Source organism: Mauremys mutica, chromosome 12 (assembly GCF_020497125.1).
Source record: "Mauremys mutica isolate MM-2020 ecotype Southern chromosome 12, ASM2049712v1, whole genome shotgun sequence".
NCBI lineage: Eukaryota > Metazoa > Chordata > Testudines > Geoemydidae > Mauremys > Mauremys mutica.
In genome coordinates, this window is record NC_059083.1 from 43,274,834 (window position 1) to 43,301,536 (window position 26,703).

General features: G+C 49.0%; 1 protein-coding gene across 1 annotated transcript in view; it reads right to left on the reverse strand.

The window, feature by feature from the left end:
• LOC123345973 (butyrophilin subfamily 1 member A1-like) overlaps positions 1-26,058 on the reverse strand; it is a 36,078-nt gene extending 10,020 nt beyond the window's left edge. Inside the window, exons 1-6 of the mRNA XM_044983110.1 lie at positions 25,953-26,058; positions 24,002-24,349; positions 18,986-19,267; positions 15,518-15,634; positions 699-719; positions 570-596 (exon numbers count right to left, since the gene is read on the reverse strand). Coding sequence (XP_044839045.1) covers positions 570-596; positions 699-719; positions 15,518-15,634; positions 18,986-19,267; positions 24,002-24,349; positions 25,953-26,058 — 901 coding nt within the window. The remainder of the gene's footprint in view (positions 1-569; positions 597-698; positions 720-15,517; positions 15,635-18,985; positions 19,268-24,001; positions 24,350-25,952) is intronic.
• Between the last annotated feature and the right edge of the window lie 645 nt (positions 26,059-26,703).

Below are 26,703 nucleotides of genomic sequence, written 5' to 3' on the forward strand. Positions count from 1 at the left end.
AGGCGGGGATTTGGGGAGGGAGACAATGGGGCAGTGAGGGGGCGGAGTCGGGGCAGGGGAGGGCGCGAGCCCTTCGGGCTCCAGAGCCTTTGCTTGTTTGTCCAGTGTCCCGACCTAACATTGGTCGGGACGCAGGACAAACAAGCAAATATCGGGACAGTCCCGATAAAATCGGGACGGCTGGTCACCCTATTTTACGCTAGAAGGAAATTGTGGGCTAAAGCCAGGTCTGAGCATAGAAACCCTGCTGCTGGAAAGACAGAGCCTAGCAGTTCAATGCAAATGATGGACAGATAAGAATGTCCATCCTGCAGAGCCCAGGTACCCCCTGCAAAGGTGACACCAGGGGGCAGCATTTCATCACCAATCAGCCCTTTCCCAAAGGGGGCATGTCCCTGCTCTGCAAAAAGCCTGGGTTTTGTCTGCCCCTTTCCATCCACCCCAGTGACATTGCTGTTTCCAGCCTATTGAATGTCATAGGAAAATGCTCTGTGCAGAGAAAGGAGCAGAGAGCTCCCAGGGGGAGGTGGGTCTCACCATGGATAAAACACCACCGGTATGTACAGTACCTGAGTAGATCTGGGCACGTCTCCACCCTGCAACCAAACACAGACAGAGGGGTGAGAACGCCCCTGAACACCGACACACTGAGAAGGAGACAATGTCACACAGGGTGATACGGGGGGAATGGAACTTACTGAGCTCAGCCTGGAGTCTGTCTAAAAATAAAACCAAGAGAAATGAGTCAATACCACATAAAGTGACCAGATGTTCCCATTTTATAGGGACAGTCCTGATATTTGGGGCTTTGTCTTATATAGGTGCCTATTACCTCCCATCCCCTATCCCGATTTTTCACACTTGCTGTCTGGCCACCCTAATATCTCTTCTGCAAGATAATGTGAAGTGAGTCAAAAAGACCTTAAAGCAGGGAAGTTAAAATCCTTAGACTCAGCCTGGAGGCTACATCAGCAACCAGAGCCTGGCACCTCCCGAGCAGCAAAGGAATCAGCAAGGGGAGAAATATTGTAACCCCACCTGGCAAGGTGCAAGGGGTTGTTAGAGCCAAACAGGGATCCCTCAGCAAGTGGAAAATATTAACCCCGTGAAGCCTGCAGAAAGGAGCATGCAGTACATCCGGTGAAGTGCACGATGGGAATTAGGAGGCTAAAATGGAATTAGGAGAGTGAACATCCAGAGAGATAAAACAAATACCAGGGAAATATTTCAGTCCATCAGTATCAGGAAGCCTGTGAGAGAATCGATGTGTCCCCTGGATCAGGAGGGGGAAAGGGAGCAATTGAGGAGGGTAAGGACAATGCTGAGAGACTGACTGGTTTCTTTGCATCAGTTTCCACCACAGAGAATGTTGGGGAGAGACCTGCCCTGGAGCTGCTCTGTTCAGGAAATGAATATCAGGGATTGAGGTGTGAAGAGGAGATATTGGAACAACTGCAGCCACCCTGAGCAGCGTAGATCCCTGCTAGGTGGCAAACGCCCAAGAGTTCTGAAATGACATCAGACGATATGGCTGAGTTGCTAACAATAATATTCATCTCTCATTAAAATCAGCTACACTTCCAGAGATTCAGAGGATTGGGAATGTTGTCCCCAGCTTTAAAAATTTGGCCAGAGTAATTCTGAGAATTACAGTCCAGTGAGCCTTACCTCAGTGCCTGGTAAATTGGCTGAAACAAGAACTAAACCAGAATTCTAAATCAGCTCTATGAGAATGATGGGAAAAAGTCCAACCAGCACAGCTGGAAAAGAAAACTGTGGGTATGTCTACACCTCTACAGCAGTGCAGCTACACCACTGCTGCTGGGGGGCTTCAGCATAGACCAGGAGTAGGCAACCTATGGCACACATGCCAAAGGCGGCACCCAAGATGATTTTCAGTGGCACTATCACTGCCCGGGTCCTGGCCACCGGTCCGGGGGGCTCTGCATTTTAATTTAATTTTAAATGAAGCTTCTTAAATATTTTAAAAACCTTATTTACTTTACATACAACAATAGTTTAGTTACATATTATAGACTTATAGAAAGAGACCTTCTAAAAACATTAAAATGGCACACGAAACCTTAAATTAGAGTGAATAAATGAAGACTTGGCACAGCTCCTTCTGAAAGGTTGCCAACCCCTGGCATAGACACTACCTATGCTGAGGGGAGGGATTCTCCCATTGTCATAGGTAACCCACCTCCCTGCAACCCACCTTGTGTCGACCTAGCACTGTCTACACCAGGGGTTAGCTTGGTAAATGTAAACTGCATCTCTCAGGGGTGTGGATTCACACTCCAGAGAAACGTAGCTATACCAGTATAAATTCCTAGAGTAGACTAGGTTTGTGTCTCACTAATCGATTAAATGTCAGAGAGTTTGTCAGTCCAGTATGGTACAAAGGAGAATCCAATGGCATAACTGATGTGGCATTTCAAAACGTTTTTGAAAAAGTTCCTCACAAAAAGTTGTTAAGGAAACTAAGGCTGTCTACACTACCACTTATGGCTCCAAAACTTTAGTCACTCAGAAGTGTGAATATTCCACCCCCTGAGCGACATAATTTACACCGGCATAAGCGTTAGTGTGCACAGCGCTATGTCGGTGGGAGAAACTCTCCTGCCCACATAGCTACCACCACCCGCAGGAGGTGAATCATTATGCCGATGGGAGAACTCTCTCCTGTTGGCACAGAGTGGCTCCACTAGAGATCTTACAGTGGCCCGGCTGCATCAGTTCAGCTGTAGCGTTAGAAGCTCTGTAGTGCAGACATATCCTAAGTCATCATGGGGTGAGGGGTAAAGTATTGCACTGGATCAGAAACCAACTAAATGACAGAAAACATAGAACAGGAATAAATGGTCAATTTTCATATGGAAAAAGGTTCGCAGTGGGGAGCCTCACAGTCAGGTATCAGGACTGGTGTTTAGTCTATTTCAGTGGTGCTCAAACTGTGGGTCAAGACCCCAAAGTGGGTTTTGACCCTGTTTTAATGGGGTCGCTGGGGGTGGCTTAGAGTTGCTGGGGCCTGGGACCGAAGCCCGAGTCCCACCACCTGGGGCTGAAGCTGAAGCCCGAGGGCTTCAGCCCTGGGCACTGGGGCTCAGATTACAGGCCCCCTGTCTGGGACGGATGCACTTGGGATTCAGCTTTGGCCCTGGCCTTCCCACCCAGGGATCAGGGCTTCAGCGGGCTCAGGTTTTGGTCTCCCGTCCTGGGGTCATGTAGTAATTTTTGTTGTCAGAAGGGGGTCGCGGTGCAATGAAGTTTGAGAGCCCCTGGTCTATTTATCAGTGACATGGAACAAAGGATAAGTCCTAAAGTGACAAAATGTGCAGCTAACACACAATGATTTAGGTTACCAAAGAAGTCTGAGTTATTTTAGGGTACGTCTACACTACGGGATTATTCCGAATTTGCATAAACCGGTTTTGTAAAACAGAATTTATAAAATCGGGTGGAGCGCGGCCATACTAAGCACATTAAATCGGTGGTGTGCGTCCATGGTCCGTGGCTAGCGTCGATTTCTGGAGCGTTGCACTGTGGGTAGCTATTCCCTAGCTATCCCATAGTTCCCGCAGCCTCCCCCGCCCCTTGGAACTTCCGGGTTGAGATCCCAGTGCCTGATGGGGCAAAAATCATTGTCGCGGGTGGTTCTGGGTAAATGTCGTCAGTCACTCCTTCGTCTGGGAAAGCAACGGCAGACAAGCATTTCGCGCCTTTTTCCCCTGGATTGCCCTGGCAGATGCCATAGCATGGCAATCATGGAGCTTTTTTAGCCGTTTGTGACTCTCACCATATGTGTACTAGATGCCGCTCACAGAGGCGATTCAGCAGCGCTACACAGAAGCATGCTTTTACTTTTGCATGACAGCAGAGATGGTTACTAGCCATATTGCACCATCCAAACCCTTCCATAAATTGGAACTGAGGATGATCATGGCTACCAGTCCTTTTGTACCATTTGCTGCTAGTGCCCCTGGTCAATCAGCTAGGGGCGCAAAAGCCAAGAGTGGTTACTAGCCATATTGCACCTTCCATCGTTTTGTACCATTGGCTGCTGTCATAAGTGCCCCTGGCCGATCAGCCAGGGGCACAAAAGCAAAAATTGGGAATGACTCCCTGAGTCAATCCCTCCTTTTTGGTATCTAAAAATAGAATCAGTGCTGCCTAATATAGGCAAGTGTGCTAGAGAACCACCTGCTCTGTGTCAGAGCCCGCAGAAATTATTATCTGTATGCTATTCACAGGGGGTGCTCCTGTAACAACCCCACCTGTTGATTCCGTTCTTCCCCCAGCCTTTCTTGGCTACCGTAGCATTGTCCCCCCACTTGTGTGATGAATTAATAAAGAATGCAGGAATAAGACACACTGACTTGTTAGTGAGAAATGAGTGGAAGGCAGCCTCCAGCTGCTATGATAGTCCAGACAGGACATTAAGCAGTGTGTAGGAGAGAAGCCCAGCATCCCACTGCTAGTCCAGGGGCAACTGAATCTTTTCTTTACACATGAAGGGTGGGGGCTGATGGAGCTCAGCCCCCTGTTGCTATGATGAGGATGGTTACCAGCCATATTGCACCATCCATCCACCAGAAAAAATTAGGGCCAATAGGCTGATGACGAGGACGGTTACCAGTCCTTTTGTACCATCAGCTGAGGCTGATGATGAGGATGGATTTCCATCTTTTTGCACAATCAGCTTATGCTGATGATGAGGATGGATTTCCATCCTTTTGTACCATCAGCTGCCCATGGCGGGGGGGGGGGGGGAGCAAGGATGTTGGTGCTGAGTGCTGCACTATCGCATCTATCTGCAGCATTCAGTAAAGATAGGGTGACATGTAAAAGAGTCAGAGGATTGTTTTACCTTTCGCTTCTGGGGGTGGGTGGGGGGTGGGTGAGTAGATTGCCAAGCTATGCCCTGACCCGCGGGCACTGTGTTTGACCCTAGAAGCATTTGGAGCTCAGCCAAGAATGCAAATAATTTTAGGAGGCTGCAGGAACTGTGGGATAGCTTCAGTCCTCCAGTCCATGCGCATCCATTTGATTCTTTGGCTTTCCATTACGCTTGTCACGCTGCAGTGCGCTGAGTCCCTGCTATGGCGTCTGTCTGGAGATTTTTAAAAAAGGATTCTGAATTTCATCTTCTGTAACGGAGCGCTGATAGAACGGATTTGCCTGCCCTTACAGTGATCACATCTGCATGGTCCATGCGGGAGCTCTTTTTTTTATTTTGATTTCGGACTGCATCGCCACCCGTGCTGATCGGAGCTCCACGCTGGGCAAACAGGAAATATTCAAAAGTTCGCGGGGCTTTTCCTGTTTACCTGACCACTGCATCCGAGTTCAGATTGCGGTCCAGAGCGGTCACTGGTGCACTGTGGGATAGCTCCCGGAGGCCAATACCGTCGATCAGCGTCCACACTAACCCTAATCCGATATGTTAATACCGATACTAGCGTTACTCCTCTCGTTAGGGAGGAGTACAGAAACCGGTTTAAAGAGCCATTAAAATCGATATAAGGTGCCTCCTAGTGTGGACGGTTTTGGCGTTAAATCGGTTTTACGCTCCTAAAACCGATTTAAACGCCTAGTGTAGACCAGGCCTCAGAGGGACCAAGCTTGGATAACCTGATGGCGGATGAAATTCAGTGTTGATCAATGTGAGGTAACGCACGTTACAAGGATAATCAGACCTATGCATGCAGGTTATTGGCTTTAAAATACTCAGGAAAAAGACCTGGGCAGCCCTGTGGACACCTCTGCTCAATGTGATCTAAACTCTCAGGGTGAGATTCTGTGCTCAGAACCTGCAGCCCAGGGGCACTTGAGGGCTCAGGCAGCTTTAAACGCTGCCCTGTATCCTCCTGACCCTGGGTGCTCTGGATGCCAAAGCAGCCCCCGCTGTAACTCAGGGCTTGTCGGCAGGGCAAAGTAACACCAGTGTAAGCAGAGTCAGGATGAGCTCTACCCTGACATCTGGTGGTGAATTATGGGAGTGTGGAAAAGAATTTCAGGGGCTGATCTTGTTTGCATAGGCACACACACTCTGCATAGCATGAGCCCATGGCAGCCCTAAACGGTCACTTTGACAGCTGTGGTGTCCCCAATTTCTCTGTTATTGGGGCAGGAGGAATAAAGTGTTGTTATCCTGATTATGTGAATGAAGGACTATGAAACTGTTTTATGGCAGAGGATCTCACCATCAAATAAGTAGTACTTGCTAGACAAGGGACATGAGTTCCAAAACACAGTGAATTGAGAGGGGTTGGGAGAATTGGTATGTGTTTTGTTAGGGTCTGGAACATCAATTGTGTTCCCTCTCTCCACTACTGAATAGCAGAGCTAATTTTGATCCTATTAAGAGTTTAGCTAGAGGCTACTGAGCTGAATTTGCTTTGGCCCATGGTGTACTAGCACTGGGACTCCTCTATTACACGCTGAAATGATAGGATGGTTGGAGTGGTCTGTGGAACAGTGAGCAGAGTGGTTTGCAGGGACAGCTGAAGCAACTCATGGGTCAGCTGGAGGAGCAGAGTAACTGGTGGAGTGGAGCCTTTTGTGGTGAAGGCTGCAGCAGAACTCTACGGAGAGGAGGAACAGTCAGCCTCAAACCATGTAAGGTGCCCCTTAATACCCTGTGTGCTGCCCCTCCCCCAATTTCCACTCAGGCTTGGAGGGTAAAATTCTGCAGATAAACTTTTGAACTCTGGGGCGGCACTGACCAGGGACAGAGATTTTTGGGTTGTTGGACTTTGGGGTGATTGGACTTAAGATCCTAAGTGGAAAAGGACATTGCCAAAACTTACTTGGTGGGTCTTTTGCACATGGTTTATGTTATTAATCCTATTTGTGGTGTTTCCCTAACATGATGCTGTATTGTTTCCCTCCTTTATTAAAAGGATTTTGCTACACTCGGACTCCGTGCTTGCAAGAGGGGAAGTATTGTCTCTTAAATGCGTCCGGGGGGATGGTATGTAATTGTCCCAGGTCACTGGGTGGGGGCTCGAGCCAGTTTCGTATTGTGTTATTGAAACGGAACCCCTGGATACTGAACCCGGCCCTTGTTGCTGCCAACTCAGAGGGGCATAAGGGTTATACCAGTATAAAATAAGTTGGGCATTTAAACCACTCATGTTATACCAGCATAATGCTCCATATGATACTTATTCCATAATAAGAGTGGGTTTTTCTGGCTTAGCTTGTGCCTTTAGTTACAGCAGCCTTTCCCTGGGTGCATATGGGCAGCAGCACAGCCCAGAATCTCTGCAGCACCGTGTGCTGTGGTCCCACCCTGACACCCGCCTCTTGTTCCCAGGCCCATCTTCCCTACACCCCTACAACAGGGCTTATGAGTGGGTCCTCAGAGGGCAGCCCGCAGCTGTTCTCTGCACTGCCTGCACTGGAGCGAATCCTCCCCTAGCTGGATCCAAGCCTTTTGGAGCCCAGTTACGCTGTTTTGGTCCTTTTACTGACCATAAAGGGGTTGAAATGTGGGTGAAAATCTCACCCTCCATTTATTAAAATGTGTCCAGCCTTTCTGGGTTTGAAGATTGCATTGAACAAGTGACCTGGGTGTAAGCAAGCAAGTTGGGTGCACCAGCCCAATGAGATCTGTCTGAGTCTGCTGCTCATACTTATCAAGTGAGGCTGAGATGCTGACATTAAAGCCTGATCGATGACAATTTAATTGTCACCATTTGCAATTATTTCACTGTTGATCATTTTAACAGAAACATCCAACTTCTGTGCTTCTCCCTCACAGCTGGATGCAAGGACTGATACCGAGGAGGGAGGGAGGCAGTGGGGCAATGGTAGATACAGGGGCAGAAGGCAGTGGGGCAGCTACCTGTCATCAAAGGTTGCTGGGGTGAGGAACAGTGAATTCAATTCCCTCCATCCAAATACAGAGTGACCACTTTTATGCTAAAACAGGAAGGGAGAGACTCAGACTCATAGACTTTAAGGTCAGAAGGGACCATTATGATAATCTAGTCTGACCTCCTGCACAATGCAGGCCACAGAATCCCACCCATCCACTTCTATAACAAACCCCTAGCCTATGTCTGAGTTATCGAAGTCCCCAAATTGCGGTTTGAAGACCTCAAGCTGCAGAGAATCCTCCAGAAAATGACCCGTGCCCCATGCTGCAGAGGAAGGCGAAAAACCTCCAGGGCCTCTGCCAATCTGCCCTGGAGGAAAATTCCTTCCCGACCCCAAATATGGCAATCAGTTAAACCCTGAGCATGTGGGCAAGACTCACCAGCCAGCACCCAGGAAAGAATTCTCTGTAGTAACTCAGATCCCAACCCATCTAGCATCCCATCACAGACCACTGGGCATACTTACCTGCTGATAATCAAAGATCAATTGCCAAATTAATTGCCAAAATTAGGCTATCCCATCATACCATCCCCTCCATACATTTATCAAGCTTAGTCTTAAAGCCAGATATGTCTTTTGCCCCCACTACTCCCCTTGGAAGGCTGTTCCAGAACTTCACTCCTCTAACGGTTAGAAACCTTCATCTAATTTCAAGTCTAAACTTCCTAGTGTCCAGTTTATATCCATTTGTTCTTGTGTCCACATTGTTACTAAGCTTAAATAATTCCTCTCCCTCCCTAATATTAATTCCTCTGATATATTTATAAAGAGCAATCATATCCCCCCTCAACCTTCTTTTCGTTAGGCTAAACAAGCCAAGCTCTTTCAGTCTCCTTTCATAAGACAGGTTTTCCATTCCTCAGATCATCCTAGTAGCCCGTCTCTGAACCTGTTCCAGTTTGAATTCATCCTTCTTAAACATGGGAGACCAGAACTGCACACAGTATTCCAGATGAGGTCTCACCAGTGCCTTATATAATGGTACTAACACCTCCTTATCTTTGCTGGAAATACCTCGCCTGATGCATCCTAAAACCGCATTAGCTTTTTTTACGGCCATATCACATTGGCAGCTCATAGTCATCCTGTGATCAACCAATACTCCGAGGTCCTTCTCCTCCTCTGTTACTTCCAACTGATGCGTCCCCAATTTATAACTAAAATTTTTGTTATTAATCCCTAAATGCATGACCTTGCACTTTTCACTATTAAATTTCATTCTATTACTATTACTCCAGTTTACAAGGACATCCAGATCTTCCTGTATGACATCCCAGTCCTTCTCTGTGTTAGCAATACCTCCCAGCTTTGTGTCATCCGCAAACTTTATTAGCACATTCCCGCTTTTTGTGCCAAGGTCAGTAATAAAAAGGTTAAATAAAATTGGTCCTGATCCCTGAGGAACTCCACTAGTAACCTCCTTCCAGCCTGACAGTTCACCTTTCAGTATAACCCGTTGTAGTCTCCCCTTTAACCAGTTCCTTATCCACCTTTCAATTTTCATATTGATCCCCATCTTTTCCAATTTAACTACTAATTCCCCATGTGGAACCGTGTCAAATGCCTTACTGAAATCAAGGTAAATTAGATCCACTGCGTTTCCTTTGTCTAAAAAATCTGTTACTTTCTCAAAGAAGGAGATCAGGTTGATTTGGTACAATCTACCTTTTGTAAAACCATGTTGTATTTTGTCCCAATTGCCATTGACCTCAATGTCCTTAACTACCCTCTCCTTCAAAATTTTTTCCAAGACCTTACATACTACAGATGTCAAACTAACAGGCCTATAGTTACTCGGATCACTTTTTTTTCCTTTCTTAAAAATAGGAACTATGTTAGCAATTCTCCAGTCGGACGGTACAACCCCTGAGTTTACTGATTCATTTAAAAATTCTTGCTAATGGGCTTGCAATTTCATGTGCCAGTTCCTTTAATATTCTTGGATGGAGATTATCTGGGCCCTCCAATTTTGTCCCATTAAGCTGTTCGAGTTTGGCTTCTACCTCGGATGTGGTAATATCTACCTTCATATCCTCATTCCCAATTATCATCCTTCCATTATCCCTAAGTTCCTCATTAGCCTTATTAAAGACCGAGGCAAAGTATTTATTTAGATATTGGGCCATGCCTAGATTATCTTTAACCTCCACTCCATCCTCAGTGTTTAGCGGTCCCACTTCTTCTTTCTTTGTTTTCTTCTTATTTATATGGCTATAGAACCTTTTACTATTGGTTTTAATTCCCTTTGCAAGGTCCAACTCTACATGGCTTTTAGCCTTTCTCACTTCTTCCCTAGATGTTCTGACCTCAATAAGGTAGCTATCCTTGCTAATCCCGCCCATCTTCCACTCCCTGTAGGCTTTCTGCTTTTTCTTAATCACCTCTCTGAGATGCTTGCTCATCCAGCTTGGTCTATAACTCCTGCCTATGATTTTTTTCCCCTTTCTTGGGATGCAGGCTTCTGATAGTTTCTGCAACTTTGACTTAAAGTAATTCCAGGCCTCCTCTGCCTTTAGATCCACAAGTTCTTCAGTCCAATCCACTTGCCTAACTAATTTCCTTAATTCTTTAAAGTTAGCCCTTTTGAAATCAAAAACCCTAGTCCCAGATGTATTTTTGTTTATCCTTCCATCTAGTTTGAACTGAATTAACTCATGATCACTCGAATCAAGGTTGCCCCCTACAACCATTTCTTCTATGAGGTCCTCACTACTCACCAAAACCAAATCTAAAATGGCATCCCCCCTTGTTGGCTCTTCAACTACTTGATGAAGAAATCCATCAGCTACCACATCCAGAAAAATCTGAGCCCTATTACTACTACTAGCACTTGTCCTCCAGTCTATATCTGGGAAGTTAAAGTTTCCCATGATCACACAATTCCCATTAGTGTTTACTTTATTAAAAACATTAAAGAGGTCTCTATCCATCTCCAAATCAGATCCCGGTGGTCTGTAGCACACCCCAAGCACTATCTCAGGGGAGGCTCTAGTAGCTTTCTTTCCCAATGTGATTTTTGCCCAGACAGACTCTGTCTTATCCATTCCATCCCTTCTTATTTCTTTACAGTTAACCTCATCATTGACATAAAATGCTACTCCACCACCTTTGCCTTCATTTCTGTCTTTCCTAAACAGCACATAGCCTTCAATACCTGTACTCCAGTCATGACTACTATTCCACCATGTTTCTGTTATCCCTATAATATCCGGTTTCACTTCCTGCACCAGTAGCTCTAGTTCCTCCATTCTGTTTCCTAGGCTCCTCGCATTAGTGTACAGACAACTTAATTTTTGCCGTTTGGCTTCACTGACATTCTTTATCTGGTTAGGTACAGACATTCTACCACCAGTATCACCTATTAGACTGGTATCTACACTACCCTTCCTCCTTATGTCCATTCTTCTGCTCAGGGCTGTATCCTCTCTTACTTTGTTTTCTTCCCTCTCGGTGTTAAATTCTGGCGTGGAGATTACCTGGACATCTCCCAACCATCTCCCCCAAATTCCTAGTTTAAAGCTCTCTTAATCAGTTGTGCCAGCCTCCATCCTAGAAGTCTATTTCCCTCCTTACTCAGGTGAAGTCCATCCCGAGAGAACAGTCCTCTGTCCATGAATGCTTCCCAGTGGCCGTACATCCCAAAGCCCTCCTTATAGCACCACTGTCTGAGTCATCTGTTGATCGCCATAATCTTGTCACACCTTCGTTGCCCTTCTCTAGGAACAGGCAGAATCCCACTGAAGATCACCTGAGCCTCGATTTCCTTAAGTGTCTTCCCCAGCCTTGCATAGTCTCCCTTGATACGTTCCAGCGAGAACCTAGCCGTATCATTCGTTCCCACATGAAGGATAATCAACGGATTCTTTCCCGCTCCCATTAAGATCCTTTTCAGCCTCAGGTCCACATCCCGTATCTTAGCACCCGGCAGACAGCACACCCTTCTGTTCTCTGGATCAGCTCTGGTTACAGGTCTGTCTATTCTTCTCAGTAAGGAGTCCCCAATCACGTAGACCTGCCTTTTCCTGGTGACAGTATGATTCTCTGGTCTATCCCCTGCTCCCACTGGCTGCAAGTCCTCTCGATTCCTGTTCGCTCTTGCAATCCTCCGCAACCCATCCTGTATTCTACTGGGGCTCATATTTGGTGTTGTCTCCATTGACTCTTCCCCTCTTCCTGTAGGGCTAGCTGCTCTTCTCTTTTTCCTTGCCCTCTCACCTTCAGCGACCACCTGCTGTGCCCCTTCTTCATTTTCCAACTCTGCAAACCTGTTCCTGAGCTCTATTTCTCCTTCACTGGCCCGTCTTTTCCTCTGCCTGGTTCTCTTAGTTACATGCTTCCACCGTCCACTTTCCTCACCCAGCAGTCTCCCCTCAGAATTCTTAGGTCCTGCTTCCATCTGCAAGTCTGAAATTATCCCTTCAGCCGCCTCATTTCTTTGCTCCATCATCTGCTCGAACCCCCTTCTAAACTCGACCTGAGTTTCCACCTGCATCTCCAGTCCTCGGATCTTTTCTTCCATCAGCTCTATCAGGCGACACTTCACGCAGATGAAACTCTTTCAGGTACCCCCTCCAGGATCATGTACATGCCGCAGCTTCCACATCCAGTCATCCTCATTATGTCTTTCACTGCTGCCTCTGTATCGGTCATAGCCTTCCCACTGAAAACCTGTTAGTCACAGAAACAAAAACCAAAACAAACCCCCAACAGGCACCAGAACACTGGCACCCCCTCCCTTCACTAGCCTGTCAGTTCTTCTGCCTAGGTCTAGGTCTCCCCCAAAGACTCCCCCTGTAAACTCCCAGTGAAACTCCCCTGTTTACAGCTCTGCTTGCTGGCTGCTGTGCCGCTGCAGCTGTCTATGATACATTTCCCTTTCCCTCCCCTCCCCCAATACAAAATGCCTCCTGGATATGAGAGCAAACACACGCACATAAACACACAGCACATAGCAGGTCACTGAGGGTGAAATCCTGCCCCTTCCCTCTTTACATGGCTGTGGAAGGTGGGATCACAAGTGAGAGATCCTGTTAAATACTGGACAAGTCTTATAGTCTCCAGCAGGGGTGAAAGTAACCTACAGGACTTACTGGTACTGCCGGAGTCCTGAGGGGGGCATGGCCTCATCTGGAATGGGCGTGGCCTCTCAAGATTTAAAGGCCCTGGGGCACCAGCTGTGGCTGGGAGACCCAAGGCCTTTAAATCAACCAGGGGCTCCCAGCTGAAGAGGTGGCTGGGAGCCCCCCGGGGCTCAGGGGCAAATTAAAGGGCCCAGGGCTCTGGCCGCCAGGGGGAACCCAGAGCTTGCGGGGCTGGAGCAGGGATTTAAAGAGCCCAGAGCTCCTGTCTCTGAGGGAAGCCTGAGCCCTTTAAATCCTGGCCCCAGCCCAGCCACCAGAGCCATGGCCGGGATTCAAAGGGCTCTGGGCTGCCCACAGCCGCGAGGAGCTTTGAGCCCTTTCAATCCCCGCTGTGGAAGCCGGTGCGGTCCAGCATGGTATACTGGCTCTTGTCGGAACACCGGACCAGACCAGACCGGCTTGCTTTCACCTCCGGTCTCCAGCAATGAGCCTGGCCCATGTGGGCTGCTAGACAGAGCTGCTCAGGCCCCTTCCCTTTCGCAGCTCATCTGTGTCAGTGCAACACAGAGAGAGAAAAGGGCGAGAGGTTGGATTTCATTCCATCACTTGTAGGGTGAAGTTCCTATTACTGTTTAACGCAGCTCCGCTGTAGTTATGAGACAGAGAAACAAAGAGCCGGACAAATGGGTCCCACAGATAGGTCTGTCTGTGGAGGACTCTGCCCTCTGTGTCCCTGCTGCCTGGGACTGGACTGCAGCGATGGGTGAGTCAACCTGTCCCCACAGGCTGTGGCCTCTATGGGTCGTAGCAGCCGACCCTGCTGCTTGAATCCTAGACCCACTCACATCAGATATGGCTGTTGTGGGAAGGAAGGTCTCTGTTTATCGAGTTCCCTGTCTGGTGCCCTCTGTGCCCATCCCTTGAATGGCCCCAACTCCCGACTGTGGGGATGGGGGAGGGAAGAGAGCGATGGGAATGGGACTTTGACCTGGGCTGGATAAGGAACAGGATCTTGCTGGCTCCATCCTAGGCCAGATCCTGATCTTGTGGGTGGTGTCTGCCCCTTGGTCCTAGGGATAACAGGGAAGAGCTCCCCCTAGGGGCTTGGTAGATAGTGGGTGTCCCAGCAAAGAATGGGGTGGAGGTGCCCTTCCTAAGCTGGATTTTCAGGTCACTATCACTGCTGAGCACAGCCTGAGCTAGAGCACCTTGTGCCCAGTGTGAGCAGCGTGTCAGAACAGCTGTGCAAATCCTGAGTGTGTTTGTGTTATTACAGCATCCTAGCCACAGCTCACCAGGGCAGCTGGTGCGGAGAATTCTCTGAAAGGCCCAGGGAACAAGACAGTGACAGTTAATGGTTCTGATTGTTTAGTGTTTGGAAATGAGTCCAGCATAGCTCTCTCTGGGCACATACACAAACTTTACATACAACTCAAAATTAGTTAAACCCTGTCACCTAAACATGACTCAACCCACATAACGTATCTGTTAAAGCAGGGCTGGGGAACCTTTTTCTATCAGGGGCCACTGACCCACAGAAAAAAAATAGTCGGGGGCCACACAGCCTTATAGGCAGGGGGCAGAGCGCAGAGGCTCAGGGCTTCCCCTAGGCTCTGGAGTGGTGCCAGAAATGAGGGGTTCAGAGTGTGGGATGGGGCTCCAGGTTGGGGCAGGGGGTTGAGGTGTGGGAGGAGGTGAGGGCTCTGTCTGGAAGTATGGGCTTGGGATGAGGGGTTTGGGGTACAGGAGAGGGCTCCAGGCTGGGGCAAAGGGGTTTGGAGTGCAGGAGGTGGCTGAGGGCTGGGCAGGGAGTTGGGGTGTGGGCTCCAGCTGGGGGTATGGGCCCTGGGGTGTGGCCGCGGATGGGACAGGAGGTTGGGGTGCAGGAGGTGGTTCGGGTACAGGTTCCAGGATGGAGTTTCAGTGTAGGAGGGGGCTCTTTGTTCATTTATTTATAAATGAACACAAATCTGACATCAGGAATTATAACATTCAAAAACCAATAGGAGAACAATTCAATCTCTCTGGTCACTCAATAACAGACCTCAAAGTGGCAATTCTACAACAAAAAAACTTCAAAAACAGACTCCAACGAGAAACTGCAGAACTGGAATTAATTTGCAAACTGGACACCATCAGATTAGGCCTGAATAAAGACTGAGAGTGGATGGGTCATTACAAAACCTAATTTCCCCCATACTAATTTCCTCCTGCTGTTACTCACACCTTCTTGTCAACTGTTTGCAATGGGCCAATCTCATTACCCCTATAAAAGTGGTTTTTCCTCCCTTGGTATCCTGCTGTTAATTGAATTGTCTTGTTAGACTGACCTCCCACTTGGTAAGGCAACTCCCATCTTTTCATGTGCTGTATATTTATACCTGCTCCTGTATTTTCACGCCATGCATCTGATGAAGTGGGTTTTAGCCCACGGAAGCTTATGCCCAAATAAATTTGTTTGTCTCTAAGGTGCCACAAGGACTCCTCTTTTTTTTTTTTAATCTCTGTCTCTCTCTCTCTCACCAAGTTCCCGCCTCTTGTTACTTAACCTTTTGCTCTGTGCTGCCTCCAGAAGCAGTAAGTGGCCAGGGGAATGAGAACAGCCAGGAGAGCCAGGATCACCCCAAGAGCCACCATCCAGGGACTGACTCGCGGAAAAAACAGCTCTGCAAGAGAAAGTGCCATTGACTTAGGAGCAAACACGCGCAGAATGAAGGCAGGACATTGACAAAGGTGACACTGTGACTAGTTAAAAGAATCTCACAGGGAAATACACAGGGAGATGTGGCTGCTTTGTGCTTTAGTATTAAACCAGTGAGAGCCCAAGTTAGCCTGGTTACTGAACATGGTTAATTAATGGGAGGGGGCATGTTGGGGGGTCGGGTGCAGCTCCATTATGCTGCTCCTATCCCCACTGACATACGTTCAGGCATTCCCTACGTTGCTCTAAGTGATCCCCAAGCTGCAGCCAGTGCAGAGTAGCCCTTAGAATCAGAGAGTTGTGACCAGCTTTCTGACACCCCCGACTCTCCTCAGCCACATGAAAGAATCTGGCCCAAAATATGTTAATGCAGGATTTTAATAAAAACAAAAGTTGAGCCTGGAGATTCAGAGTCATAATTCCTCCAGATTCCTCTTCCCTGGGCTTGGAGCAATGGCTGTCTAGAGGGTCCTTGCTAAGTGATTAGTGCGATGTATTGAAAACCATGTAAAAATTACAAGCTGACACTTGAAATCCTGAGGGGATTCCTGGTCCTACTTGCAGGCTAGGAGGCTCTGTAGGGAGCGTGCATCTGGGTCATAAAAATCAGGTAATGCTGGGCATAGCATAGACTAACCAGCAGTGCAGCACTATGAGACCTCAGACAAATAGTGCTTTACAAATACAACATTCTTACTCTTACAGTGATGAAATATTCATTCGATAGTAATCAAGTTATTTGGTAGATAATAACACATAAAATCACAACCATTTTTTCTAAAAATTAAGGTGCTCTTAGGTAAGATTTTGTTTCTGCATATTTTGGGCCTGAACTTTTATTGCTGGTATTTTCAGATGTAATCTAAGTAGCAACGCTCAGGCCATATTCAGGGCTCTCTTGTGCTAGTCAGGAAAAGTGACTTTATTACCCAGATTTTCATAAATATTTAGCACCCACAACTCTCACTGAGAACAAAGGAGAATTCCCTCTGCCACCCCCACAGAGAATTGTGATGTTCACAGCGTGCGTGCGCGCGCACACACACACACACAGAGTGAGATACAAGCATAAATACTCCTGCTGGAAGGCTGCAGTGTATCATGACTTTATTTCTTAGAATCCAGAATCTGAATACACAAGAACCCCAGACCAGAGAGGGAGGTGTCTCCCTAAGGCAGCAGGCACAACTCACCCACCTTGCTCTACGGTGGCTCATCTATAGACACAGTTAGTGCACGGCAAGCTGGGGTGTAAATCCACTGTGCACTGGCCTGCTGCGCACTAACTGGCTGTGTGCACCCTGCTGCACTGCACTAAAAGTTCCCTGGTGCACTTTGATCTGTTCCTGTTTTAAAGCGGGGTAGATCAAAGCACAGCATGGAATTTTTAGTGGATGTAGCAGAGTCCAGCCCAGGCCTGCACAACATATGGCCCGCGGGCTGCATATGGCCCACTTGGGCTCACTGTGCGGCCTGCGGGGTGAGTAGGCAAGCGGCGAGGGGGGAGACAAGCCAATGGCTGGCTGGCCGGCTGGCTGCCTGGTGGGCGGGACAATGAAGAGGCCAGTGGCAGGCTGGGGAGTGAGGACGAGCCAGTGGAAGGGGGCAGGGGCAGCTCTAAACATTTCGCCACCCCAAGCACGGTGGCATGCCGCAGGGGGCGCTCTGCCGGTTGCCAGTCCCGCGGCTCCGGTGGACCTCCAGCAGGCATGCCTGTGGAGGGTCCGCTGGTCCCGCGGTCTGCTGGACCCGCGGCTTTGGTGGACCTCCTACAGGCACGCCTGCGGAAGGTCCACCAGAGCCGCCTGCCGCCCTCCCGGCAGCCGGCATAGCGCCCCCCGCGGCATGCCGCCCCAAGCACGCGCTTGGTGTGCTGCAGCCTGGAGCCAACCCTGGGCAGGGGCAGCAGCAGAAGATAAGAGGCCAGCGTTGGGCAGGCAGGTGAGTTGGCAGCAGGGGAGGGGGGCTGAGGAGGCGAGGGAGCAGACAGTGGCGGCAGGTGAGCTGGTGGTGGGGGAGGGAAGGCTGAGGCGAGCAGGCAGGCAGTGGCAGGGGGGCTGGTGAGCCGGCGGTGGGGGAAGGGGGGGGCTGAGGAGGCGAGCGGGCGGGCAGTGGCAGGGGGACCGGTGAGCCGGCGGCAGGGGAAGGGCGGTGAGTTGGTGGCTGATCTGTTTCACTGATCTTGTGTCTCATAAAAATTGGTCCTTTTTGCTGCTTTTCTCTGGGCTGGGGGCTGTCCCAATGCTGCAGCGAGGGTGATCCCAAAGGAAGGCGCTTGCTTCTAACCCTCGAGGCCCTCAGCATGTCTGCTCATCTCTAGTCTGCCCACTTGACAAGTGTGATTGTCCTTGGTCTGGCTCCCAGCCCCTCTCCAAGGGTTGCAGCTCTCTGGAGGTGCTGCCTTCCACGCCTTCCTCAGTCACACCTCGTTCATTCAAGAAGGCAACTGATTACAAAGTTGGGGGAAGATCTTATTCTACTTCTGGCAAAAAGACATTTTTCTTTTACCTTAATTATCCTACCTTAGGGGCCCCCTATAACATATTACCAAGGTTCAATACAAAGTCATATAAAAGTTATACAAAAATGCATAATGCAGAGATTTATCTGCAATTGCATTGATTGACTGCTGTGTGCAGTAATATAGTCACCCCTGGGTCTTTGAATGAGGCTTTATACTGGGGGAGGGGGCGAGTGGTGAGTCGGGGGCGAGCAGGTGGGCACAGAGGTGAGCAGTGAGCCAGCAGAGGTTCTAGGGGCGGGCATGGGGGTTTCTGGCAGGGGAAGGAGGAGGTGAGTGGTGGGTGGGGGACTGACTAGGAGGGATGCAGCAAGCCAGCGGGGGGTTATGGGGAGAAGAAGGGTGTGATGGTGGGGCCAAGTGGGGGGGGGGGTTGGGTTGTGTTTCCGGGGGGCTGGGCGGTGCTGGAGTGTGTATGTGTTTCAGCGGCACTGGGGTGGGGTTCAGTGAGGCTGGGGGGTTTCGACCCTCAGTTGTTTTCTTTGGAGTAATATGGCCCTCGCTGCTTTACGAGTTGTGCAGCCCTGGTGCAGCCCAAGCTCATACATCTATACCACAATTTAACAGGCCCCTAGCCTGAGGCCCTTAGCCTGAGCCAGCTGGCCTGGGTCACCAGCGGGTTTTGAATTGCAGTGTAGACATATCCAAAGAGAATTGAGGTTGCTCAGGACTTTACAAGACGTGTTCAGCACATTGAAGGTTCAGGCCAATAAACAGGAGACACAATGATAAACACTCCCTGCTCATGTCTGCAGCGTCTCAGTCTATCCATGTGCGGCACAGACGGGCACTGACCTGCTATAGAAATCTGTGACTCTCTCTCCTGGTTGAGTCGCGGGTTCCTGACACAGCAGGACACTTTCTGGCTGGACTCTTCAGTTAGAACAATGGCAATCTCTGTTTGAAACAGGCCATTGGCCTCTGGGGATATGTTTTCAGAGGCTGATGGTAAGAGCTGCCCCTGGAGAGCTCTCCACTGAGCTTCGGGCTGTGGGTACCATCCGGCTGATCGACACACCACCCGGATCCCTCTGTCCTGATGTCCCTCCACAGAGATGGCAGGAGCAGAGCCCAAACCTACAGAAGAAATAAATGAACTTGTGACAATCCTACAGTGCTCAGTAGTGAACCAAAAGTTTTATTACACAGTTATCAAAAGACATTTCCTATTAAACTGAGAATTGAATGTGAGTCCATGGATATGGTTGATTAGTTAAACTGGCCAGATTCCAATTTGATAGAATTAATCTTAATGTCAGGGCTGTTCTATGCAGAAACTTGCTCCAGTTTTGTTAAAGTGATTTTTTTTAAACCAGTGCAAACCCTTGTGTGACATTCTTATATCAAGAAGGAATCGCCTCAAGCTTTTAATTAATATAAGCCATTTCCAAACCATTTAAGAGTGTCCATATAGGGTTTTGCACTACTTCATTGTAACCAGTTCATGTGTATGTATAGACCAGAGTTGGGCACCGTGGGACCATTCTGCCCGGCCTCTGAGCTCCTGGCCCAGGAGGCTAGCCCCTGGCCCCTCCCCCGCTATTCCCTCTCCCCCACAGCCTCAGCTCCCTGCACCCGTCGGTGCAATGCTCTGGGCAGAGCAGCTGGGAGCTCCTGGGGCAGCACAGCTGCAGAGCCTGGCCTGAGCCGGTGCTCTGTGCTGCACGGTGCATGGCTGGCTCCAGCTGGGTGGCACGGTGCCTGTCCTGGTGCTGCTGCGCCGCCAGCCATCGGTGCTCCAGGCAGTGTGGTAAGGGGGCAGGGAGCGAGGGAGGGGGGTTGGATAGAGAGCAGGGGAATTCAGAGGTAGTGGTCAGGGGCCGGGGTGGTCAGAGGGCAGGGAACAGGGATGTTGGATGGGGCAGGGATCCCAGTGGGGGCAGTTAGGAAGGAGGGGGGGTTGGATGGGGTTGCGGGGGGCAGTTAGGGATGGGTGGTCTGTGGGTGGTCAGGGGACAGAGAGCAGGGGGCATGGATAGGGCAGGAGTTCCAGGGGGGCCATCAGGGGGTGAGAAGCAGGAGGGGTCAGAAAGGGGGCAGGGCTGGGCCATGCCTGGCTGTTTGGGGAGGCACAGCCTCCCCTAACTGGTCCTCCATACAATTTCTGAAACCCAATGCAGCTGTCAGGCAAAAAAGTTTGCCTGCTCCTAGTATAGACAAACATTAAATTAATTCACTACCAAAAAACTTTGTTACTGGGGAGTTCAAGTTGCCTCGGCTGTGCCTTGTACCCTTCCAGAGCACAGAAGTTGGCAGCAGAAAACTGGACTCCTCTGAGAGCCAGGAAACACACCCACACTCACACCCACAAAATACAGACATTAGATAACAAAGAAATGCAGGGTTAAGGTATTGCCTTCTGCCCCAGATCACACTTTTACTGATGAGCTAAACTGAAATAAAATTATCTTAATCTGAATGATCTTAATCCGGCTGGTGGGAGCAGCAACCCAGCGGGGGTGGCAAGCAGGAGCAGTGAGCAGGCAGCCAATGGGAGCAGCGAGCAGGTGGCCGGCAGGAGTAGTGGGCAGCTGGGAGCAGGGAGCAGTTGGCCAACCAGGGTAGGCGGTCGGCAGGGGCGGCCAATGGGACCAGCAGGCAGGTGGCCGGTGGGGACGGTTGGTAGGAGCAGCAGCCAGGTGGCCCGCAGGTGCATTTCCCCCACCACCACTCCACTCATGGCAGGAGCAGCATGCACACAGATTTCTGTGCATGCTGCTCCTGCCATGAACTCTGGGTCTGTGCTGACCAGGCACAACAATCGTGAGTGGTGTGTTAAACGAGGGGCACCCTACAAGAACTTGGTTGTTGGACTCAAGAACCTGAAGCAAAGGACACTGCCCAGCACACACTGCGGAGGGTGCCTTGCTCATGCTTTTGAGTTCATGAATATCGCTTGTGCTGTTCTCTCAGATTAATGCTAGGTTACTTTTATTAAAGAAACTATTTCTGTCTCAGACTCTGTGCTTGCGAGAGGGGAAGAATTGCCTCTTAGAAGTGCCCAGAGGGTAGAGTGAAATTTTCCCATGTTACTGGGTGGGGGCTCAAGCGGTTTTGGTTCTATTGTCGAAAAGGAACCCCCTGGATATTGAACCCAGCCCTTCTTGCTGCCCACTCCAGCTGGCAGAAGGGCTACATTATAATGGTGCTTTTTGATTGTCAGCGTAACTTTTGTCAACAAAAGTTGGCAGTGTAGACAAGGCCTATTTCAAGGTGGGTGGATTTTTTGTTTTGATTTTGTTTTTCTTTTTTGAGATGTAATCGGTATCCAGGAGATAATTCGGAACGAGCTGAAACTATATTTGAAAAGAAAATGCCTGAAACACAGGAAATGAATAGTTAAAATACACATCGCCCCTGTGTGGGGTTGCCAGAGTGTGTGGGGAAGGGGGAGTTGGACTGGGTGGGCCTGCAACATGGCTGGGGTCCTGGGGAAGTCTGGCTGGACCAGGGGCAGGGGGCCCAGCTAGGCCTGGTAGTTGGAGTGAGCAGCCCGGCTCAGTGTGCAGCTCAGGCTACATAACCAAGGGAGTGTGTGGCCCACCAGTCTGCTGCTGCCTGTGATGTGGGCACCCAGAAACGCAGGGCAGAGGGGAGCTACACGTGGGGGATGATGGAGAAGGAGACAGACACACGAGTCTCCTCTCACATGCTTAAAGTAGCTGCTGTGTAATAAAACTGTCCAGGTGTTGGGGCAGGGACTTGGGATGAGATTTCTCTCACCAGCCCTGTTACCAGCTACCCACTGCTAACATTGCAAAGCACGACGGTTATCCCCACTGCACTATCATAGAACATACAGGGGGGAGGGGCAGTGAGCAACCACGGAGCAACTCAGTGGCCTAACAGAGAGTTCCCAGGACTGGGACTATTCCTCGCTCTGCCACTGAGCTGCTGGATGACCTTGGGCAACTCACTTCTATCCTCTGTGCCTCAGTTTCCCATCTGTAAAATGGGGATAATGATGTAAAGTTCTTTCAGGTCTACTAATAGAAAAGCACTAACTATACTTTTGGTTATTACTTAGGCACAGTCATGTAGCAACTGCAAACCAAGGTGAGAACTACAACCTCGTGAATTGCCACTAGCTCCTACAACAAATATTTCTCTGTTAAAAAAAAACAACAACAACACAACACAACTAGAAAATTCACTGACAAAACCTTCGCTAAGCACAGAGTTCAGGCTGCCTGATATTATCTCCTGCCCTTTCATATCACAGTGACAGCTGTGAGACCCTGTTCCCACTACTCTCTCCACTGGTCACTACAGCTACACTGAACACAGGGAATGCAGCTGCACTGCAGGCAGATACATGCTGCAATTCAAATCAGTGGAACACAGCAAACAATGGCACCTTCCCATAATCCTTCCTCATGTCCATTCACTGACAAAAAAAAACTTAGGGTAGGTCTATACTATCGCAGTAAGTCGACCTCAGGTACGCAACTCCAGCTACATGAATAATATTTATTATTATTCAGTCTCCCATTGACTTACCTTACTCTTCTCATCGGGGGTAGAGTACATGGGTTGACTGGAGAGTGATCTGCAGTCGATTTGGCGAGTCTTCGCTAGACCTGCTAAATCGACTGCCGATGCATCGATCTCCACTCTGTCAATCCCGGCTGTAGTGTAGATGTAGCCTTAGTTACCTCCAGGCAACCTTTACTCTGTACTATCTCATGCACTTCCAGAACGCTGAGTTCAGCAATACTCAGACCTCTAAAACGAGGAAATCCATCAGGAAGGTAAACACCCAAACAACCTTAACTCTGCCCCTTTGGAGCTGGCAATAACCACTGGGAATTGGTTGCATGCACTAAAGCTGCATCCACTATGCTCGGTGTAGCTGTAATGACCAGTGGAGGGATTATTTGGAGCTTATTGGCAGAGCTGTCACAGTGACATTAGGAGAGGTGCAGGTGTATCTTGAGGGATCAATCATGACTCATTTCAGAACTGAGCGGTGCAGGCTCTGTCAGTAGCAGGGCTCAGACTCCTTGTCGTGGAGATTGTCAGCTGCCTTGTGTCAGATATACCAGTGATCACCAGCGCTTGGTGAGGGGTAAGTGAAGGCAACGTCCCAGAAGAAATCCACACCCACAGGACAAGGGTGACGAGGCAATAACATTTTGCAAGTTGTGGGTGGTTTGTGTGGAGTAGGCTCAGTGTTTGAATGTAGACACAGGTGTTCACTACACCTGGCCTAAACCTCATGTCCTCATTACAGAACTAGCTGCACCTGTGTCCCCTTGCTGGTCTCTCTGACAGCAACTTCAGGGGTCAGGCCTCCTGCCTCTACCTGTCCTGGAGGTGGGGAATTTCTCAATTATTCCACTCTTAGACCAGGCTCTGGACTACAGGGTCTTGTGTATCAACCACTGTTACCCTGAAGGGGCCAGACACAAGCCGAGATCAATCCCAGCTGATGGCATCAGTGTGGGGAGGATCAGCCATTGTTTCCCCTTGTGTGCACTAAATAATTGTAATAACCACAACATGTTAATGTCACTTGACTGTTTAAGGGAGTTAGTGTGTCTCATTAACCCCTTGCTCCAATGCCCTCAAATTTGGGCCACTAGCCCCACCCCAGAGACCAATGAGTCAAAGCAATTTTCAAGACAATCTGAGTATGGGTTTTAGAGAACTTATAAAAAACGGATATTAAACAGCAAACTAGAATCAACCTTATCCAGAGCAGAGCTGCTGACCCACGATACTGAAAAAAATTGTGTAATCTCACAATGAACCTTCTGACGCCACTTATTACCCTGTTTAAGACGTTAAACCTCAGAACAAGTTACTCACCTGCCACCTGCAGTTCTAATAAAGCTTCTTCATAAGACATGCTGGATTTAAAAAAACACTTATACTGTCCATCATCGGAGGGTCGGATATCGTGTATTCTCAGGGAAACACTCCCATTGGTGATGTTGTCTTTCAAGAGCTCAGTTCTTCCTCGATATTCCGGCATCTGCTGTCCGTACTGATCCTGCCCACCACGGTACAGGTGCACGATTGCAGAGAACTGGGATCGGAACCATCTCACCTCCATGTTCTCAGCGCTTATCCTGGGGGAGAGGTGGCAGGACAGGATGGCCTCACTCCCTAGGGAGGCAGTGATTGGAAGGTCAGGTCCAGTCACTGTGAATTGCACTGTGAAATGTACAATGAAAAAAGGAAATTAAATTGACGAGGGGCTGGGGTTTGGCATTAATTCAGCAGTAAGACACACAGTAAGAGAGTGCCCTGTGTTAGAAGTGAAAGACCATTTAAAGACAAAAGCTTGACGGAGCATAAACCAATAAAAGGTCTGAACACGTTACACTTGTCCCAAAAAATTCTCATCTGGCACATGGGACTCTCTGGTAGGTTCCAAAGTCTTTCAAACCTTTCTCTAAGGGTTTGTCCTCTTGGTTAATAGGTCCTGTCACTTTGCAGCCCAAGATCTTGGGCCTCCAGTCAGTTCAAATCCAGCTTTTATACCAAAAATCTTTGTTCTCTTGGGCTTCTGGGACCTGGTCTAACCCAGTTTATGCAACTCTCCCGAGGGGTGGTACTTCTCTGGAGCTGTTACCTGTCCCTCAAGTAATTAACCCCCATGGTTTGCAAATTCTGAAGGAGATGGGCTAACCCTCCCCCATGGCATAGATTACAATCCCAAGCCCACAAAGATACATATAACATGTATAGATATCATTGATAAAGGGGACACAAATAAACAGAACATACATAAAGTGAATTTGATATCCCCAAAATGCCACGTGGCTGCAATATCTGTCACACAGAGTTCACATGTGAGTGTTAGAGCTTTATTCAGAAATAATAGGGACAGCGTATAACTTCTCATAGGCACCCTGGGGCCTGGGTCTCTGATACACCAAGGCCTTTTCGTGCTGCTTCAGCACAGGGGCCTCCTCATCTGCAGTAGGGATGGTGAAAAGGCTGACAAGGTGTAAAGATATGAAAACAGATCATCACTATGCAGGCAATGGCTTTAAAGGTAAAGTCAGAGGTCAGAGAGTGGAGAGGGGGAGGAGGCAGATAGAAAAGTGCAGGAAACAGAGAACCGGTCACTGTGGAACTGCACAGAACATGGGGGTCTCAGTGCAGAGACTCAGCATCAGGAGAGACCGAGAGAGCTGGTTAAATTAACAGGATGGAAACCACAGCAGGAGGGAACCAAAATGCCCAAGTAGCTGTGGAGCCAGCCCTGGGGTGGGTGGGACAATATAAGGGGTTCACTTAAGGCACAGAAGGAAGAAGCCAGCAAATATCCTCACATCCTCACTGTGAGATGAGGTCTAGCTCTGAGCCCTAGTCAGATGTGCCTAGTGCAGCATGAATGACTTGTGGGTTGTTATGTCTAAACTGGAGAGTCTAGGATTCAGGACTCCTTTGTGGCTGAAGAACCTGATTTGTGACATATACAGTCTGTCAGTGCAGTGTATAGGATTGGGTAGTGTCCTTTTAAATAGTTTGCGAGCCCTGTAGTGGTGCTCACTGTGTTCTGTGTTTTAGAAGCTGCCAGAAATCAGCCAGAGCAGTAGGATGGATGTATTGTCTAGGCCTGACAAGATGGTGTATGATAGTAACCATGTTCCTGGGGACCCAGGTGTACCCTGTGATTTCTCCATGTTGCTGGTTGTTGGCAGGTTGATCAGATGCGGTTTATAAGACAAGGCAGTGATGCGAGGTGGATGGTGATGATCAGCAATAGCAGCAGCAGCAAACCCAGCAAGGATCCCAGAGCTCCTACCTGACACCAGCCTGTGAACCTGTAGAGCGAGGCAGAGAGTGACGTAGCCGGGCAGAGCGGAGCTCAGTGTGGAGCCGGGGGAGAACGAGGGGACCTTCCCCGTCATTGTAGCTGGGTCTGGGGAACAGGAGAAATAACAAAGCACACAGCGAGTGAGTGGGATGCAGTGACAGTGCCAGGTTGTCTGACTTTCATAGCACTGGTCCATGGATCAGTTACGTTTACATTAGCCCACTTCCCAATATTCACAGACTAAGGTCAGAGGGGACCATTAGATTATCTAGTCTATATGTGCCACAGGCCAAAGACTCTCACCCATTTACCCCTGTACTGAGCTCAAACTTGTGTTTGACTGAAGCATCTTCCAGAAAGTTACCAAGTCTTTGTCTGAAGACAGCAAGAGATGGAGAATTCACCAGTTCCCTGGGTAGTTTGTTCCAGTGATTAATCACCCTCAATGTTACAATTCTGTGCCTTCTAATTAGAATTTGTCCAGTTTTAACCTGTAGCCATTGGTTCTTGTTATGTCTTTCTCCACTGTATTAAAGAGCCCTTTAATACCGTGTATTTTCTCCATGAAGGTGTGACAGGTGGGGAATTTTACTGAAATATTTTTATGAACAAGCAGTAGGTCTCTGTACTGATCCCCTTGGCATCATTGCTGCTTGGGGGAAAGCATTGCTTCTCTCGCTGGGACGTGGCCGAACAGGCTAGGTGTCTGAGATGTAGAGCCACTCGGACTGTCTGGGCT